We start from the raw sequence: 18,428 nt of genomic DNA, 5'->3' as shown, positions 1-18,428 counted from the left end.
CACGCACAGAATCGCCTACTTGATGAAAAACAGCAATCAAAGTAAAATAAAGAGACTGCGCACAACTACTGTTACAGTTTGTCTATTGTTTTTTTTTGTTTTTTTAAGTTTGACCTCATCAAGTTTCATAGCACAATACTCTCTACAAAGACCATTACAAGACCCTTCTAGTTTGCTCCTCAGAAGGGCGTTGTGTGTCCTAAGAGAATCAGGATTGTTTTAAAGCTTCATTTCACAAATCCAGTGTTCTTCCGAGTTGCAAGGAATGTCATTCAGTTTGCTGCTGGTCACTTTGCCACAGTCTTCATTATTTTCAGCATTGTTTGGCTCCCCAGAATTCCAAAATCTAAATAGTAGAACGACATCAGTTATCAATCGCATGGTGTCCTATAAAACACGAACGTGTGATCACACGCAAATGGGAAACACTTCAAGCTCGCTTTATGAATCCTTCTTCAGTTATTACGAGACTTATCACAGTATTGTGTGAGCCCCTGTAAACTGAACGTTTGAAAAGAGCGAGTCTAGTTACAGCAATTCAATCTCCCCAGACTGTAAGCTGCAGGGCTGTCTCCTGTGCAGTGCTTACAAGGAGTAATCTGAGTGACCAGGTCTCGAGTCTCTCTCTCAGTCTTTTACAGGAATGCTTATTCATTGGAAATTGCACTGAAGAGCAAGCGGTCTCCTGTTTTTAATGAATTTGCAGCGGCATGATGTAATCGCACTAAATTTAGGAACGCATCGTTTGGAAGGACTTGCCTTGTCTCGACTGGGCGTCCGTCCAGCCACTTCCAACTCCCTTCCGTCTCAGAATCACTCAGTCCAAGCCAGTAATGAGTGGAGCCTATTCTGCTCTTCAGATAATCCTGAAAACATCATTGTAGAAAGTAGTTGGAGAGCAAGGGAATCGTTTTTAATAACATATAGTGAATATTAAATCAAATGAGTCTTAACACTTTTACTGTAAAATGATTTTCCTGAGTGGAACTCTGACAAAACTGGTAGAATATTCAATGTGTTATCCTTGGATATCCTTCTCCAGAACCTGATTTGTAATGGTAAAATGAAGAGAACACGTCATACCCAGTCACTTGAATTGGTAATAAGTGGGGTACCCCAGCACCTGTTTATTCAGAGGCACCAGGGTATTTAGTAAGCAAGGGGTCTAAGGGAGGTCAAATGGGCAATACAATTTTGCTAATTTTTTGGCTAATGTCTGGTGCTCTATTTGTGAATGTAATGTTTCACAACCCCGTGCTGTCAGTACGCACGCTAGATTCTAGAACTCCTAAATGTTCTAAAGCGTCACTTTTATGTTGGATTGGAACCCGTACCTGCAGTTCCGTCCCTCTGAAGCTGCAAGCTTCACCAATTACTTTACAGCCCTGTGATGTGCGATTGAGTGGACTAGCAGTGTGTCAGGTCAGCGCTACCCCTGCTTACCAGCTCTTGGTCGCTGCTGATCACTGCGAGGGAAGCGTTTTTACTGTTGCAGGACTCCTTTGCTTTGTGCCAGTTTGCGCGCTTCTTGGAGAAGTAGTAGCATGCTTCACTGAACGAGATCCATTCACAGGGGCAGGTTTTGATGCACACTGAAGACAAGGACATCTTCAGTTATCATTATTTTACAGCTCTGGACAAAAGCGATAGGCTTGTGAAACATTTGTACACTTTAATAAACCTGTAAACTATGGGCAGTGTTAAGGTAACTACTCTTTTTTTTAAGGCAGGATTTGGTCAATGGCATGTGTGTTTTGACCAATCATATGCAAGATTACATTAGCAATTAAGATAACAAAGGGTAAAGGCTAGTGACGAGGTGGAAAACGTTGAAGAAAACGGATTACCAAAGAAACGTCTGTTACAGATGCTTACCTTTACTGATTAGGTGAGACACGTCATTTCCAAAGCTAGTGACCAGCGCAGAGAGCTGAGAATCTGAAAGGAAGCACACAGAAGTCCATTACTAAACTATTCTCGGGTCTTTCTCAAGTCCAATACTAATCTAGCTGGGCCAGAACACGTGTAATGCTGACAAGTACATCTTAAGGGTTCCTAATTTTTTTTTAAAGAAAGAAAATAAAAAAAACGGTCCTATATTATCCACCCAGACCCTCCAAAAAACAGAGCATGATTAATATATAAATATCAGAAAAAAAAGACACAAACTGACAAGAGACAGCTTTATGTTACTTTATTTTACTGAGGACTACAATGGGGCAGTACAGAAATGTGTCCACTAGGGTGCGCCAAAGCACCTGTGTAAAGTCATGCCTTTCAAAGGAGTGGCTAATGCAACTGAAATTACCAAACCGGTCTTTAACTGTTAAATAAACAGACATGCAATAAAAAATGCTTTTTCCAAGAGTTTGATATTTCATTTGTATTTGTACATTCATCTTCCTTCAGGAGACACTGCTGTATAAATATATTCAGTATGAAAGAGCCCCAGAGCCCTGTGTGTGCCTACCGTTGTCTTGCAAGGTCTTCTGTGTGGTTCTCACGTCCTGTAGTACTGCAGCTATTTCCGAATCTGAAACAGAAACATTAACGTCATACACCAGCCAGTCTGCCTGTCGGGACACAGCATTAGCTAACCAAGGCTTTCAAAATCCTCTTATTAACCCCTGCTGGGGGTGTGGAGGCGGTCCTGCATTACCGAGGATATCATCCTCTTATCAAAGTGTGATTAAACATTTCCTTGCTAATTCTTCTATTCTGTGCATGCTGCTGGATCACGGTCATCAACTGTCCCGTCGCGCGGACAGCTCCAGTTTTGAATTTACGATGCTGGCAGGGGGCTGGATGTTCCTGACATGCTTGTTAGTTCAGTACTGGCAAACATTAGTTTTTATAACATTATTCGTGGATATTCTGGTATTTCAAAAGATCACTTCTTTGACTATAATTTTTGCAACGTCCATTTAAATCGCTGACTTGAAGGATTCCTTTCTCTTTCTGCGGTAATTTTAGAAATGAAAACCTGGCGATCATCAGGGCAGAATCATTAAGGAGGATAATGTGGTCCAGTGGTTAAAGAAAAGGGCTTGTAACCAGGAGGTCCCCGGTTCAAATCCCACCTCAGCCACTGACTCATTGTGTGACCCTGAGCAAGTCACTTAACCTCCTTGTGCTCCGTCTTTCGGGTGAGATGTAATTGTAAGTGACTCTGCAGCTGATGCATAGTTCACACACCCTAGTCTCTGTAAGTCACCTTGGATAAAGGCGAATGCTAAAATAAACAAATAATATTGAGTAATCCTGTCTTACTTTACTGTGTACCTAAAGAATATTAAAAAAAACACATTTCAGATTCTTACATTTCGCAAAAGCCCTGGAGAACAGAGCCATCCACACTGCAGAGCTGCCTATCAGAAGGATGTAGAGAACCACAATCGACTTGGCACCACAGGCATTTGACTCTGAAAGAAAGAAGTTACATCATAAATAAATAAATGGTACAAATAATATTTGGTGACACGGATGAAATGTTCACCCGATCTGATTGAGATCAGTCGATTCAATGGGATGTTATCAAGCAAAGATCATCCCATAGGAATGGGCCAGTAGGTATCTACTCGCATCCCAACAGGCAGGTCCGGATCAAGCGCTATAATGGACGTCGGATGTAGCAGCCGCTAGAGGGCGCTAAAGAAGCAGTGTTGAAATAATACTACAATCACTCTAATAGTAACACAGTTAGGTTTAGGGGTAGAGATTAGATTTAGGGGTAGACATTAGGTTTAGGGGTAGGGGGTAGATTTAGGGGTTAGTAGGCTAGTAGGTACCTACTGGTCCATTCATATGGGATGATTTTTGCTTGATAACGTTCCATTTAATCGACTGATCTCAATCAGATCGCACTACGTCACCTGCTGTGGTCATATCGCAGCGTTATATTTTTAAACACAATGCCGAATATTTTTTTATCTCACACAGTGGGTCTTGAATCAATTGAGCAATACTTTTCTCAACATGAGTAAAATGGCGTTTTAAGGTTATCTAGTTTTATATTATAACTTAACATTGGAAGTTAAAAAAAGAAACATTTTAGTTTATTTGCGCTGTTTTAAATGTATCTATTGAGTACCAGCTGTGAATCAATATTGAATTCGTAGCAAACTGAGCCTTTGTTCTGTGTCCAAAGACTTGATCTGTTTAAATAAAATGCCTGTGATTAAATAGCTGTGCCACTGTTTTCCATTCGGTCCAGTAGCATTTGTGAAAGCCTGCAGCGCAATCAAATGAATCGCCTGTCTGTGAAATCGGTGTTTTAGGAACAGGGTGATAAATAGCTTACTTGTGGCTGCTTGTGGTTTCGGTTCCTCTGCGAGTGGTTTCTTTGAGTTTGGTGTTTTCTCCTCCGGTTCAATGGAATCTTCAATATTCGCATAGTCGACTTCCTCTTCATCATCCACTGCTGTTTTTGCTTCAATACAATTATGCGACAGTGATTTTTAAAAAGGATCTTTTAACACGTGAATAGAATAATTTAATAACCCTTTAATCGGATATTGAAGTGACTCGATTCTGATACCATCTGTTGCTTGCAGGCTATAGGGACGTCATTTATCTAATTCTCTGACGTCACCTAAAGTTAGAGAGAACGTGGTCAGTAATCTGCTGTAGTTTACAATTGTGTTCGAGTGACTAGAACAGATTACTTTTTTTAAAAAAAAACACTGAATGCAAGACGAGAATGTTTGCTTTAATAAAAAAAGACTTCCTCTTTCTGATATCATCTTGCAGGATTTAACACGTGTTTTCTATGCGGTTTCAACCACATGCATGATTAGAATGTTTTTCTTCTTCACATAGGCGTTAGCTATAAATTGATAGCTCCACTTTGAAAAATGTGTCTCGCCTTGACTGCTGCAACTCCCTCCCGGCCGGCTTCCCTACCCGTCTGCTCCAGCTCATCCAAAACTCCGCTGCTCGCCTTATCTGTTCCCTTCCTCCCCCACGCTACACCGCTGCTCCGCTCTCTGCAGCGTCTCCCTATCGCTGCTAGCATCTAATTCAAAACTCTTGTACTCGCTTATCGCTGTCTCGACCTTTCTGCTCCCTCCTATCACGACTGGGGGTGTGAGGGTCTTGGGTATATTTGAATAATAATGACATGTGCATGATATTTTGTTAGCATCACTGGGATACAGTAGGCTGTATTTTCAAAGTGGCTACTCCAGTCTTTAATGAACTCCTATTTTTTTGGCTGATTTTATCAATGTAGAACCAAGCAATTGAATGAAATGTTATTCGAGGTCTTACACGATACACAGGAAAGCGGTTTGCTTCTCAGTGTTATATCATGTACTGTATTTAATTAAAGAAAACATCAGGCAGCTCTATTTATACCTGATTGAAACTTCTGCATTCGGAACCCACGCGGGGAACCAAGCAGAGTCCCGCGCGGCAACAAACAGGATAGCGCTTCTGACGTCATGGGAACACATGCTCGCATTCACAACATCAGTAGCAATTCATTTTAAACCACGAGTCGAGCTTTAGAACTAAGTACTCAATCCTAAAATTCTAGGTGATGCTAAACATTTGGCCATATGTATGTATGTATGTATGTATGTATGTATGTATGTATGTATGTATGTATGTATGTCTGAACGTTGCTATCATGATGATGTCCTGGTGTTTCACCATGAACTTGACATTACTGCATTGATGTCATTTGAGAAGGTGGATTTAGAAAGTATACCACTTTACTTCAGTCAGTTCTAGGAACTTATCATTAGTCTGTTACTGGACATTAGTGTAAATATAGGAAATCAAAACTGATACATACATAAATGAATGGGTGTTTAACATAGTTCACCTATTTGTATCCAGAAATCATCATTTGAGGGTGCATATTTTGATAAAAAGAATGCATCCCATCGAAATCACAGAAGGATGCAAAATATGATGCAGATTGAATGTCTGAAATTCGTACCAGATATATATATATATACACAGAGAGAGAGAGAGAGAGAGAGAGAGAGAGAGAGAGAGAGAGAGAGAGAGAGAGAGAGAATAACCAGGTGCATGTACCTATTTTAAAATGTCATTCAATCAAACATTGCAGTGAAACGATTTCATTTCTTATAATATCTGTATTATCTGTATTATCTGTATTATCTGTATTATCTTCCTACACCACAGGAAAAATAAATATGGACCTAATTACGCAAAGCATATAACTACTGACGTTATAACAAACACACTTCAAACACGAAGCAGACGAGTCCGCAGATGAGACATGGAAACTATAGCTGTACCTGGAGCCTGTATTCTCCGCCTGTCTACCAGTGCTCTTCTTCCAGTCTGCTGATGGAAGCCCATATTCCCATAGACATCACTCCCCTCCATGCTGCCAGTCCAGGTGTGATCCAACAGTCGGACTAATGTTCTGCGCAGAGTTATTCAACTTTACTATCTTCAGTTGTGTTTAATATCACAACAGGAAGTGTTTATTTGGGGAATGCAGCTGGGTAACCACTTTTTTTTTAAAACTCGGGGGAAGTGAGCAGTTCTCGCACAGAAGGGAAGAAGCGCCATATTTCAATCAGAGGGGTGAAGCGCCATGTTTCAATCAGAGGGGATGAAGCGCCATGTTTCAATCAGAAGGGAAGAAGCGCCATGTTTCAATCAGAAGGGAAGAAGCGTCATGTTTCAATCAGAAGGGATGCAGCGCCATGTTTCAATCAGAAGGGAAGAAGCGCCATGTTTCAATCAGAAGGGAAGAAGCGTCATGTTTCAATCAGAAGGGATGAAGCGCCATGTTTCAATCAGAAGGGATGAAGCGCCATGTTTCAATCAGAAGGGATGAAGCGTCATGTTTCAATCAGAAGGGATGAAGCGTCATGTTTCAATCAGAAGGGATGAAGCGCCATGTTTCAATCAGAGGGGATGCAGCGCCATGTTTCAATCAGAAGGGATGAAGCGTCATGTTTCAATCAGAAGGGATGAAGCGCCATGTTTCAATCAGAGGGGATGAAGCGCCATGTTTCAATCAGAAGGGATGAAGCGTCATGTTTCAATCAGAAGGGATGAAGCGCCATGTTTCAATCAGAGGGGATGAAGCGCCATGTTTCAATCAGAAGGGAAGAAGCGTCATGTTTCAATCAGAAGGGAAGAAGCGTCATGTTTCAATCAGAAGGGAAGAAGCGTCATGTTTCAATCAGAGGGGATGAAGCGCCATGTTTCAATCAGAAGGGAAGAAGCGTCATGTTTCAATCAGAAGGGAAGAAGCGTCATGTTTCAATCAGAAGGGAAGAAGCGCCATGTTTCAATCAGAAGGGATGAAGCGCCATGTTTCAATCAGAGGGGATGAAGCGCCATGTTTCAATCAGAGGGGATGAAGCGCCATGTTTCAATCAGAAGGGAAGAAGCGTCATATTTCAATCAGAAGGGATAAAGCGCCATGTTTCAATCAGAGGGGATGAAGCGCCATGTTTCAATCAGAAGGGATAAAGCGCCATGTTTCAATCAGAGGGGATGAAGCGCCATGTTTCAATCAGAAGGGATGAAGCGCCATGTTTCAATCAGAAGGGATGAAGCGTCATGTTTCAATCAGAAGGGATGAAGCGTCATGTTTCAATCAGAAGGGATGAAGCGCCATGTTTCAATCAGAGGGGATGCAGCGCCATGTTTCAATCAGAAGGGATGAAGCGTCATGTTTCAATCAGAAGGGATGAAGCGCCATGTTTCAATCAGAGGGGATGAAGCGCCATGTTTCAATCAGAAGGGATGAAGCGTCATGTTTCAATCAGAAGGGATGAAGCGCCATGTTTCAATCAGAAGGGATGAAGCGCCATGTTTCAATCAGAGGGGATGCAGCGCCATGTTTCAATCAGAGGGGATGAAGCGCCATGTTTCAATCAGAAGGGATGAAGCGTCATGTTTCAATCAGAAGGGATGAAGCGCCATGTTTCAATCAGAGGGGATGCAGCGCCATGTTTCAATCAGAAGGGAAGAAGCGTCATGTTTCAATCAGAAGGGATAAAGCGCCATGTTTCAATCAGAGGGGATGAAGCGCCATGTTTCAATCAGAAGGGATAAAGCGCCATGTTTCAATCAGAGGGGATGAAGCGCCATGTTTCAATCAGAAGGGATGAAGCGCCATGTTTCAATCAGAAGGGATGAAGCGTCATGTTTCAATCAGAGGGGATGAAGCGTCATGTTTCAATCAGAAGGGATGAAGCGCCATGTTTCAATCAGAGGGGATGCAGCGCCATGTTTCAATCAGAAGGGATGAAGCGTCATGTTTCAATCAGAAGGGATGAAGCGCCATGTTTCAATCAGAGGGGATGAAGCGCCATGTTTCAATCAGAAGGGATGAAGCGTCATGTTTCAATCAGAAGGGATGAAGCGCCATGTTTCAATCAGAAGGGATGAAGCGCCATGTTTCAATCAGAGGGGATGCAGCGCCATGTTTCAATCAGAGGGGATGAAGCGCCATGTTTCAATCAGAAGGGATGAAGCGTCATGTTTCAATCAGAAGGGATGAAGCGCCATGTTTCAATCAGAGGGGATGCAGCGCCATGTTTCAATCAGAAGGGAAGAAGCGTCATGTTTCAATCAGAAGGGATAAAGCGCCATGTTTCAATCAGAGGGGATGAAGCGCCATGTTTCAATCAGAAGGGATAAAGCGCCATGTTTCAATCAGAGGGGATGAAGCGCCATGTTTCAATCAGAAGGGATGAAGCGCCATGTTTCAATCAGAAGGGATGAAGCGTCATGTTTCAATCAGAAGGGATGAAGCGTCATGTTTCAATCAGAAGGGATGAAGCGCCATGTTTCAATCAGAGGGGATGCAGCGCCATGTTTCAATCAGAAGGGATGAAGCGTCATGTTTCAATCAGAAGGGATGAAGCGCCATGTTTCAATCAGAGGGGATGAAGCGCCATGTTTCAATCAGAAGGGATGAAGCGTCATGTTTCAATCAGAAGGGATGAAGCGCCATGTTTCAATCAGAAGGGATGAAGCGCCATGTTTCAATCAGAAGGGATGAAGCGCCATGTTTCAATCAGAGGGGATGCAGCGCCATGTTTCAATCAGAAGGGATGAAGCGTCATGTTTCAATCAGAGGGGATGCAGCGCCATGTTTCAATGCAGGCTGACAGCACTGTGACGGAGTTTAACACCGCCGTCATTTGAACACGCGCTGCAGGTACACAGGACAGTACAGAATGGAACAGCCTGTGTCTTATTTGTAGTGTTTTTACAATGATCACCACACAAAGCCAGGCTTTGCATCACCCAGAATGAACTAATTGTGCTTCATAAAGTCGAACGAAACCCGATGAATAATGTTCACATATTGCATTTGTAGTTCAAATCCCCAGTTAAAATCCCACCTCAGCCATTGACTCATTGTGTGACCCTGAGCAAGTCACTTCACCTCCTTGTGCTCCGTCTTTCGGGTGAGACGTAGTTGTAAGTGACTCTGCAGCTGATGCATAGTTCACACACCCTAGACTCTGTAAGTCGCCTTGGATAAAGGCGTCTGCTAAATAAACAACAAATAATAATAATAATAATAATAATAATAATAATAATAATAATAATAATAATAATAATAATAATAGTTCTCTATATACTTCACGAAAAACTGACAAAAAATCATAAAATGCGATATTTTAAAAAATATTAAAGTCTTTTAAAGTGAGCGCCGTCTTCAAACAATATCATCTTTTAATACGTATCTCCTAATAAAACACCATACAGGAGCTGCTTATAAAAACGGGGCAAAAATAGAACAAAATACTTAAAAATGAGGCAATATTCCATCGTTAGTCATCCCAGGCGAAACCCCACAGACTCGTATCCTTTGTGCTGATCTTCTGAAGCTGTGTCTGCAGTGCTGATAATGCTGCGGTCTGTTTATGGTTTGGGCTCGAGTTTCTTCATTGTAAGACAGTGGGGTTCATTTCTGAAGGTATCTTCCATTCCTTTCTATAAAGGGAGAGTGTAGATTGAACTCAGGGATTTAGTGCTGGAAATATTAGGTACGTATTCACACGGAGTGTTAACTTGGAGAAGTGAAGCCAGCTGTGAATAAAGTTCCCACCAGGATCTGAAGGATTAGAAGAGGGATCTGCCAGAAAAAAAAATCGAACCTAAATGAAACAGACTTAAAAAAAAAAGATTTGAAATACATGTCAAAGTTTGGGATGTGGTCCGTATACAGTGGCACACCTGTGATTGCGGGCAGGGATAGATTTAACCCCGTGATTGCGGGCAGGGATAGATTTAACCCCGTGATTGCGGGCAGGGATAGATTTAACCCCGTGATTGCGGGCAGGGATAGATTTAACCCCGTGATTGCGGGCAGGGGTAGATTTAACCCCATCTCTGCCAGCCTTCCATTCACACTGCCTTCCATCCAGCCTCAATGCTCATTAAAATATACAGCATATTTTTAAACAGGAGACGGCTATCTATTGGGTTATATCTATTCGATCTAAGCACGTGTACGGAGCGCACTGTCCAAAGGTGGTGACATTATTATTATTATTATTATTATTATTATTATTATTATTATTATTATTATTATTATTATTATTAGGCTTCAAAGAAAGTGAAAAGCCATTGAACAAAACTTCGTCATTTTTTTTTTTTTTTTGTCATTTAATTTTTATTAAGTTCATGTTTTGAGTGTGTTTTTTTCTACTGGTCTATACACATCCCGGAGTCTAAATGAAGTGTGAAAAACTTCTACAGAAAGTGGTGAGAAGGTGTGTGTTATAAAGCCATAGTTATCAATTATCAACCACACCCCTTCTTCTGTTCATATTTATTTTCATAATAAATATATATTATGCATGAATAGCTGTTATATTTGAATTGTTTGAACTGTATTTTTCCTTCACCTGTTCTGTGTTGATCTAACGGACTCTATCAAGCAGAGGTGTATCGGTTAATAAAGGGTAAGCAGCTGAAATATCCTTTTTTATTATTTTCACGTTTCTTCACATACAGTTCAGTCGATCCCACGCACCATGCAAACGCTTCTAGTTATATCAGATACTGAGAGGACACTTCCTAGAGTTTCCACTAGAGGGCGCCACAGCATTGTTGCTCGCCATTCGTTGACTGCAGGTGTTTCTAATGCAGTTTTAAATAAAGTTGCATTTGTTGTCAGTTTTCCTTGAAATATATGGGAAACTACAAAGTGTTGTGCAATTCAATGTTATTATTATTTGTTTATTTAGCAGACGCCTTTATACAAGGCGACTTACAGAGACTAGGGTGTGTGAACTATGCATCAGCTGCAGAGTCACTTACAACTACGTCTCACTTGAAAGACGGAGCACAAGGAGGTGAAGTGACTTGCTCAGGGTCACACAATGAGTCAGTGGCTGAGGTGGGATTTGAACCGGGGACCTCCTGGTTACAAGCCCTTTTCTTTAACCACTGGACCACACAGCCTCCTACAGCCTAGTACTGGTATATAAACGCCTGCTTCGATTTTACCAGCTGTTTCGTGCTTCGCAGGATTTGAAATCTCCTCAGAATGATATCAGGTGTAATACAGTACAGGCAACTGACTCTCAAAGAAACCAAACTAACACTGGAAACATAACCGACGGGGAAAAAAATAATGCCGAGCCCAGATCTGTTCACTCTGAGCGGGCTGAGACGGTCTGCAAATGCATTCGTCCAAAGAAAATAAGGTGTGTTTTTATAAATCTATTTTCACATATTAACTCCGTCTGGCAAACGTTAACCCCTTCAGGTAACACAAGGAATTGAGCGGTGAATGTTCAAACAGTTTCTTCTTAAAATACATTTGAGAGCGACTAAACTACTACGAGGAGGAGACTGACCATTTGGATGACCGCATCCAACCCGTCAGTACATTTTAAACTGTTTTCGTGCACCTCGTTGCAAAATATAAGAAAGTTGGCATCGTTTTATTTGCGGCGCCTGCGTCCCAAAAGGATTAAAGCGAGCTATTGCAGCACAGATTAACAAGACCGCGGCTCGCTTTCTGTCTGTCTGTATGTCTGTCAGGCTACTGTTAGTTATATCGCGAGATGATAATCAGACAACCCCCCCCCCCCCCTTCTGTCTGGGGGGGGGGGGGTGGTTGCCATGGCGATGACGTCACGTTGCAGCAGGACCGGCTCCCGAATGTACTGGAGCGCGCATCGCAGACAGTTTCAAGGTGGGAGAGGCAAGCACGATCCGCACAGACCTCACATCATTCCTCTGCAGATTCCGTTATTGTTATCTTAAATAAATATACATACACACATTTTACAGTTTTTTTTTGGTGCCGAATTTAAACAATCAACATGCGTGAAATTGTTCATCTGCAAGCCGGCCAGTGTGGAAACCAAATTGGAGCCAAGGTAAGGGGTCGACATTGTGTCGCTGCAAAATATACATTAATAGCTTGATTCTTCCAGGGCAGCTGCGCGCACAGCTGGATACTTGTGTTCGTTACAATAATCGAGTTATTCAATATAAAGAAAGTGGAGCGGGTTACAGAAGAGGAATAATCATGGATCGGGCGGGTGTGAAATTAGTGAGAGGATGCTCGTAAGGGTGCCGTGAGAATGCTGTCACTGTTTAACCTTTGCAAAGGACGGGGCGTCTAAGCAAAAAAATGACTATTTTTCAACTATAAAATGTATTTTTTTGTGCAAATATTATAGCAGATTCATTTTAAATGGCGTTTTGTGACAAATCGCCCTTGTAGGGAGCGAGGGAGTGCAGCACAGCGTACAGCTGCGGCATAATAATAATAATAATAATAATAATAATAATAATAATAATAATAATAATAATAATAGTAATAATGTTATGGTATGACCTGTCTGGAGTAAGGGATTAATGCATTTGGGTTTGCCTGCTAAAATAACTCGCTGTAATAAGTATGCTGCTCTTTCAAATCGTGTTATCTTTAAAGCGCATTTTATATGCACGGTTGAACGTAGAAGCAAGGGCATATTTAAAATTAAAATATTTTCATTAGATTTCTGAAATGTCAAAAACCGTCTGCGTTTCTTCTTTTCAATTTGGAAACGCCGTCTTTCTGTGAATTATTTGAGAATGCACCGTGATGATGTAATCGTTTAAAACCCATTCGAATCTGCATCATACTCGTCACCCTTGAAAGTGAAAAATAAATTAAGCGTCCTTTTTAAAGGGTGAATGCATGAATTGAATGCAAGAACGCCCTTATAGCAATGCGGTTGTGTGAAACAGCGTGGCCACCGACAGCTAGTATGTTAAATAAACGTATTTAAAAATAAGATTGCATTTCTGTTAATGTCTTTGACTCGTGTTAGAAATGCAGCCCCTACACCTGCAGTCTAAGGGCGCACGCAGCGGCGCAGCTGAATGAAATCTCTCTTCAGTGTCAGAACGAACACAATGGATCGCTTGTGTAAGGTGCCAAAAAACCAGCTCACTGGAAATGCGTTCCGACTGGAGATGCAGAGAAGAAAATGGAGGCTCGGACTGGAGTCCCACGGGGAGGGGTTGAGTGAACTGGCAGACGCATCGAGGCTTTTTCAGCTTGACAAAGAACATGCAGCGAAAACAACCCCCCAAAACGAACACTTGTGGGTGCCGATAGAATAGACTCTTTGTATTGTGTTTTATAAGATACATACTGTAGGCTGCATGATGAGGGAAGCAAGCGGTACAAAGCAAACACTTCCACAGTGAAAGAAAGGAGGGGTTTAATTTTTAAATTCCCAGGTCTTTTTTAAAACGAGGAATAAAAGACATTTGTCTAGAAGCGAACAGCCTTTTGAAGCAGCCGAGAGGAACTTGAAATGGGTCCAAATTCTTGGCTCATTATTTCCGCAGTCTGGAGGCGCAGAGAGCTCCGGAAGGAGACAGCGGGCTCAACCGAGAGGGCGCGGCAGGGTCGCGTTTATTGTCTAATAATTAATAATGAAGCTAGATCTTCAAAGTAACATTTTAAACAGGAAATCGATACACAGTAGAAGGCTTTGCAGCATCTTCACACGCGATACGTTGCTGTTCTTGGTCAGATCTTTAATTGTGCGATTGGTACAGGAATTTGGTCTAGTTATTTCATTTAGCATCTTACAAAAATGCCCGGATATTGCTATTAATTATGCATTTGATGTGTGTTTACGTCCACGTTTCCGCCTGTATCATTTGCAGAGCGAGAATGCTGCTGTCTGACAAAGACTAGTTTGATTTGGGGTGGGGTTTATTCCCTATTAAAAATCCCACAAGCGCAGTGACACCTCAAATATTCTCCATTTACTACCGATGCAGAATAACAGAATGGGAGACTTCTCCACCATTTTACACCACAAAATGCTGCAGCTTTCCGTGATGGAACCTGCGAAGATATTTAGTGAACCATGGCATGGTAATAGATTATAAAGTCCATATATTTAGTGAAGAATGAGTGAGATAAACTGCGAAATAGCGAGTGATGTTTTAATGATGTAAAAACGCCTTGATTTCCAATGATCCCATTAGCAGCTGATGCTGTTTGCTTAATAGTAACACCAACCAGCATGCATCGTGCAAATAGACCTTTACATTGGAACACAGGGAGTGTTCTGTTTGAGCATTCTTCTTATAGAATATATATATATATATATATATATATATATATATATATATATATATATATAGATAGATAGATAGATAGATAGATAGATAGATAGATAGATATATATAAGCTGTTGCCATGGACGTCTCTCGGATGCAGCTTCTCCTTGCAGTGGCTCAGACTGGCCTGTCTGCTTATGAAGCTGGACGTTTCTAATTGTGTTATTGTGTTTTTTCTTCACATCAGGTCTAAAGCTGCAAGTCTATGATTTTCAGAATAAACATTTTTATATAAACTGACTTTGACCATGTGACTCAGACAGAACAAAGGCAGGTGGACTGTCTGGAGCTGTCTGGAGCTGCATGAGCACACGCATGCACGCACACACGCACACACACACACGCACACGCACACACGCACACACACCCCACCCCACCCCACCCACAGGGGGGACTCATGATTGGGGGCTTCTTGCAGCAGGTCTGGGAGTGGAAAGCTCTCGCTGGAAGTACAAATAGGGAAGTGACGTACAAGCACCTCCAAGGCATGCAGACGCCCATCGAAGCCTCCTAAAAAATATTCCTGTCATGGGGAAAAGGAAATCACCATGACGACTAAATCCCAAAAGTGACATGCTGCACACGGGTCCCTCCAAACAATCAATACTCTTACTAAGCAAAAGAATTTCCTCTGCAGACTTCACCACAACTGGAAAGGCGTTCTCTCTACATGCAGTGTAGGAATCCTCTCTAAAGGGTTACGCACAGGGCAGGATGGTGATGATAAGAGAGCTGTGATTAACAGGTTGCTGCACACAGTATTCAGCACTGGTTTTCAGTACCAATTCGTCCGAAAAGAAGCATTTACCATTTCTCCCTGTCCCTCTCTTCCGCCCCCTGCTGTCAGTTCTGGGAAGTGATCAGCGATGAACACGGGATCGACCCTACAGGCACCTACCATGGAGACAGCGACCTGCAGCTGGAGAGGATCAGCGTCTATTACAACGAGGCTTCAGGTGGGTAACCCCAAAACAACTGGGGATCTCACCCAAACCCCCACTGGACCAAGGACCCAGGCAGAAGTTATTCCATTTAGGACAGAGGAATCTGAATTGTTTTTTTTACAGACAGTGGTTGTGATTGTTCATCTGCTTTCATTGGAAGCCAGTTTAATTGAGTAACAAACAGGGCTGCCTATTTGATTTCTGGTTGTATTGCCTTGTTTTGTACAAAGCACACGGCTGTGGCTGTGACCGGATGCTGGTGTTTAACCCTGCGTTCTCCCCTCCTCGCAGGTGGTAAATATGTGCCGAGAGCAATCCTTGTGGATCTGGAACCCGGGACCATGGACTCGGTCCGATCTGGACCCTTTGGGCAGATCTTCAGACCCGATAACTTCGTGTTCGGTGAGTAACCTGGGGGGTGGTATATAAAACCGGACTTTCTCCTCGCCTGAGCTCAGCAGTCACAAGGTCCTAGCAGACAGGTATGCATTCTCAAATGTTACATTACTAAACAAACAGACAGCTGAGGAGGCGGCAGTGTGCAAGTCTGTACCTGCGTGAGCGGAGGGCGTTTGCAGATCGTGATCTATGTATTTATTTTATATTTTTAGTTACTTATTTTTATTTGGCGTGATAGTATTTGGATACCTCCTTCTTTGTAGGTAGCTGTCTCTTATTTTCTAGAGTCTCTTTTTTCCCTGCTGCAATGCAGAGCCATTTCTGTCAGAGCAGCTTTGCATGGTTATTTTTATTATTTTAAAATGTAGCCTTTCTCTCCTTCAATCTGTCCTAAATATTTAGACCTTATATCCATGCCCACACTTCAATGAGCTCCCTTTTATAATAGCGTCACTGAGAGAAATAAAGGTGGCTAGGACTTTTAAAGGGAATGTTGAACGAAGTTAACAGGCCTGTACAGTTTTTGGTTTGTCTCACGACCACCAGAGGGCAGTATGTTGCAGGAAATGTAACCTTGACAATATTCAATGTTCAAAATGACCGGCGTCTTTTCAACCTCTGCACAACCCGACGTTACCTTTAAAGTTTTATAGCCACGCAACTTTTCAAGTCGTTTTGTTTTGCCTGCCTTCTGTACTCATATCCTGCCTTCCCTCCTTGGTTCTGTGCAGGTCAGAGCGGCGCTGGCAACAACTGGGCCAAGGGTCACTACACAGAGGGAGCGGAGCTGGTGGATTCGGTCCTGGATGTGGTGAGGAAGGAGGCTGAGAGCTGTGACAGTCTGCAGGGCTTCCAGCTCACCCACTCCCTGGGAGGAGGCACGGGCTCCGGCATGGGCACCCTGCTGATCAGCAAGATCCGCGAGGAGTACCCCGACCGCATCATGAACACCTTCAGCGTGGTGCCCTCCCCCAAGGTGTCGGACACCGTGGTGGAACCCTACAACGCCACCCTGTCCGTGCACCAGCTGGTGGAGAACACGGACGAAACCTACTGCATCGACAACGAGGCCCTGTACGACATCTGCTTCCGCACGCTCAAGCTCACCACCCCCACCTACGGGGATCTGAACCACCTGGTCTCCGCCACCATGAGCGGCGTCACCACCTGCCTGCGTTTCCCCGGCCAGCTGAATGCTGATCTGCGCAAGCTGGCCGTCAACATGGTCCCCTTCCCTCGCCTGCACTTCTTCATGCCCGGCTTTGCCCCTCTCACCAGCAGGGGGAGCCAGCAGTACCGCGCCCTCACCGTCCCGGAGCTCACCCAGCAGATGTTCGACGCCAAGAACATGATGGCGGCCTGCGACCCGCGCCACGGGCGCTACCTCACAGTGGCAGCCGTCTTCCGCGGCCGCATGTCCATGAAGGAGGTGGACGAGCAGATGCTGAACGTGCAGAACAAGAACAGCAGCTACTTCGTGGAGTGGATCCCCAACAACGTGAAGACGGCCGTCTGCGACATCCCGCCCAGGGGGCTGAAGATGGCGGCCACCTTCATCGGGAACAGCACGGCCATCCAGGAGCTGTTCAAGCGCATCTCGGAGCAGTTTACCGCCATGTTCCGGAGGAAGGCCTTCCTGCACTGGTACACCGGGGAGGGCATGGATGAGATGGAGTTCACCGAAGCTGAGAGCAACATGAACGACCTGGTGTCGGAATACCAGCAGTACCAGGACGCCACGGCCGAGGAGGGAGAGTTCGAGGAGGAAGGGGAGGAGGAGGTGGCTTAAATGTCGCATCTGTTGCTGCCCCTTTTTCTCTCTCTCTCTCCATATTTCTGCTGTTTTATTTTTGGACGTGAAAGATACCTCCTATACCTGTACTTGGTGAATACAACTTGTTTTTTTTTGTTTTCATTACTTCCAATTGCTCCCTTAATGTCTCTCCCTCCTCTCTCTCTCTCTCTCAGTGGTGATTCATGTCTGTGTGAAATCATGTTAAACTCTTTTATCATGTTGGGATTCAAACAATATTAATAACAAAAACGTAAACACATGTTGCTTCGATAGAATAAAGAGTTGAAACCTTTGAATTTGGAAGTGTGGTTTCTTTCTGTGTGTGTGGTGGGTTGGGGGGTAGCATGGCGATGGGCCAAAGTTTAGACTAGAATTATTATTTATTTCTTAGCAGATGCCCTTATCCAGGGCGACTTACAATTGTTACAAGATGTCATGTTATTTTTCACATACAATTACCCATTTATACAGTTGGGTTTTTACTAGAGCAATCTAGGTAAAGTACCTTGCTCAAGGGTACAGCAGCAGTGTCCCCCACCTGGGATTGAACCCACGACCCTCCGGTCAAGAGTCCAGAGCCCTAACCACTACTCCACACTGCTGCCCTCCCTTTTCAATATCCTCAAGTGATCTTCACTCTTTCATCAGTCGTGTGGATTTTACAGTTCTCTTGCGGGTTTGTATGC

At 43.2% G+C, this 18,428-nt stretch overlaps 2 protein-coding genes across 2 annotated transcripts; one reads left to right on the top strand and one right to left on the bottom strand.

The window, feature by feature from the left end:
• Positions 1 to 585: 585 nt before the first annotated feature.
• On the bottom strand, positions 586 to 6,385 carry LOC131706655 (C-type lectin domain family 17, member A-like). The gene is made up of 7 exons (XM_059008183.1): positions 6,270 to 6,385; positions 4,301 to 4,429; positions 3,321 to 3,422; positions 2,471 to 2,533; positions 1,876 to 1,938; positions 1,444 to 1,592; positions 586 to 866 (listed from the first exon to the last, which is right to left on the bottom strand). Exons 1-7 carry the CDS (start codon positions 6,358 to 6,360, stop codon positions 648 to 650), a joined length of 816 nt encoding a protein of 271 aa, XP_058864166.1. The 5' UTR covers positions 6,361 to 6,385; the 3' UTR covers positions 586 to 647.
• A 5,754-nt stretch (positions 6,386 to 12,139) lies between these two features.
• LOC117966875 (tubulin beta-4B chain-like) lies at positions 12,140 to 18,038 on the top strand. Its single transcript, XM_034913704.2, has 4 exons — positions 12,140 to 12,350; positions 15,452 to 15,560; positions 15,840 to 15,950; positions 16,679 to 18,038. Exons 1-4 carry the CDS (start codon positions 12,294 to 12,296, stop codon positions 17,734 to 17,736), a joined length of 1,335 nt encoding a protein of 444 aa, XP_034769595.1. The 5' UTR covers positions 12,140 to 12,293; the 3' UTR covers positions 17,737 to 18,038.
• Positions 18,039 to 18,428: the final 390 nt, after the last annotated feature.

The sequence above is a fragment of the Acipenser ruthenus genome, chromosome 36 (assembly GCF_902713425.1).
Source record: "Acipenser ruthenus chromosome 36, fAciRut3.2 maternal haplotype, whole genome shotgun sequence".
In the NCBI taxonomy this organism is placed as follows: domain Eukaryota; kingdom Metazoa; phylum Chordata; class Actinopteri; order Acipenseriformes; family Acipenseridae; genus Acipenser; species Acipenser ruthenus.
The sequence above is the reverse complement of the archived record's forward strand: the minus strand, read 5'-3'. Positions and strand labels throughout refer to the sequence as shown.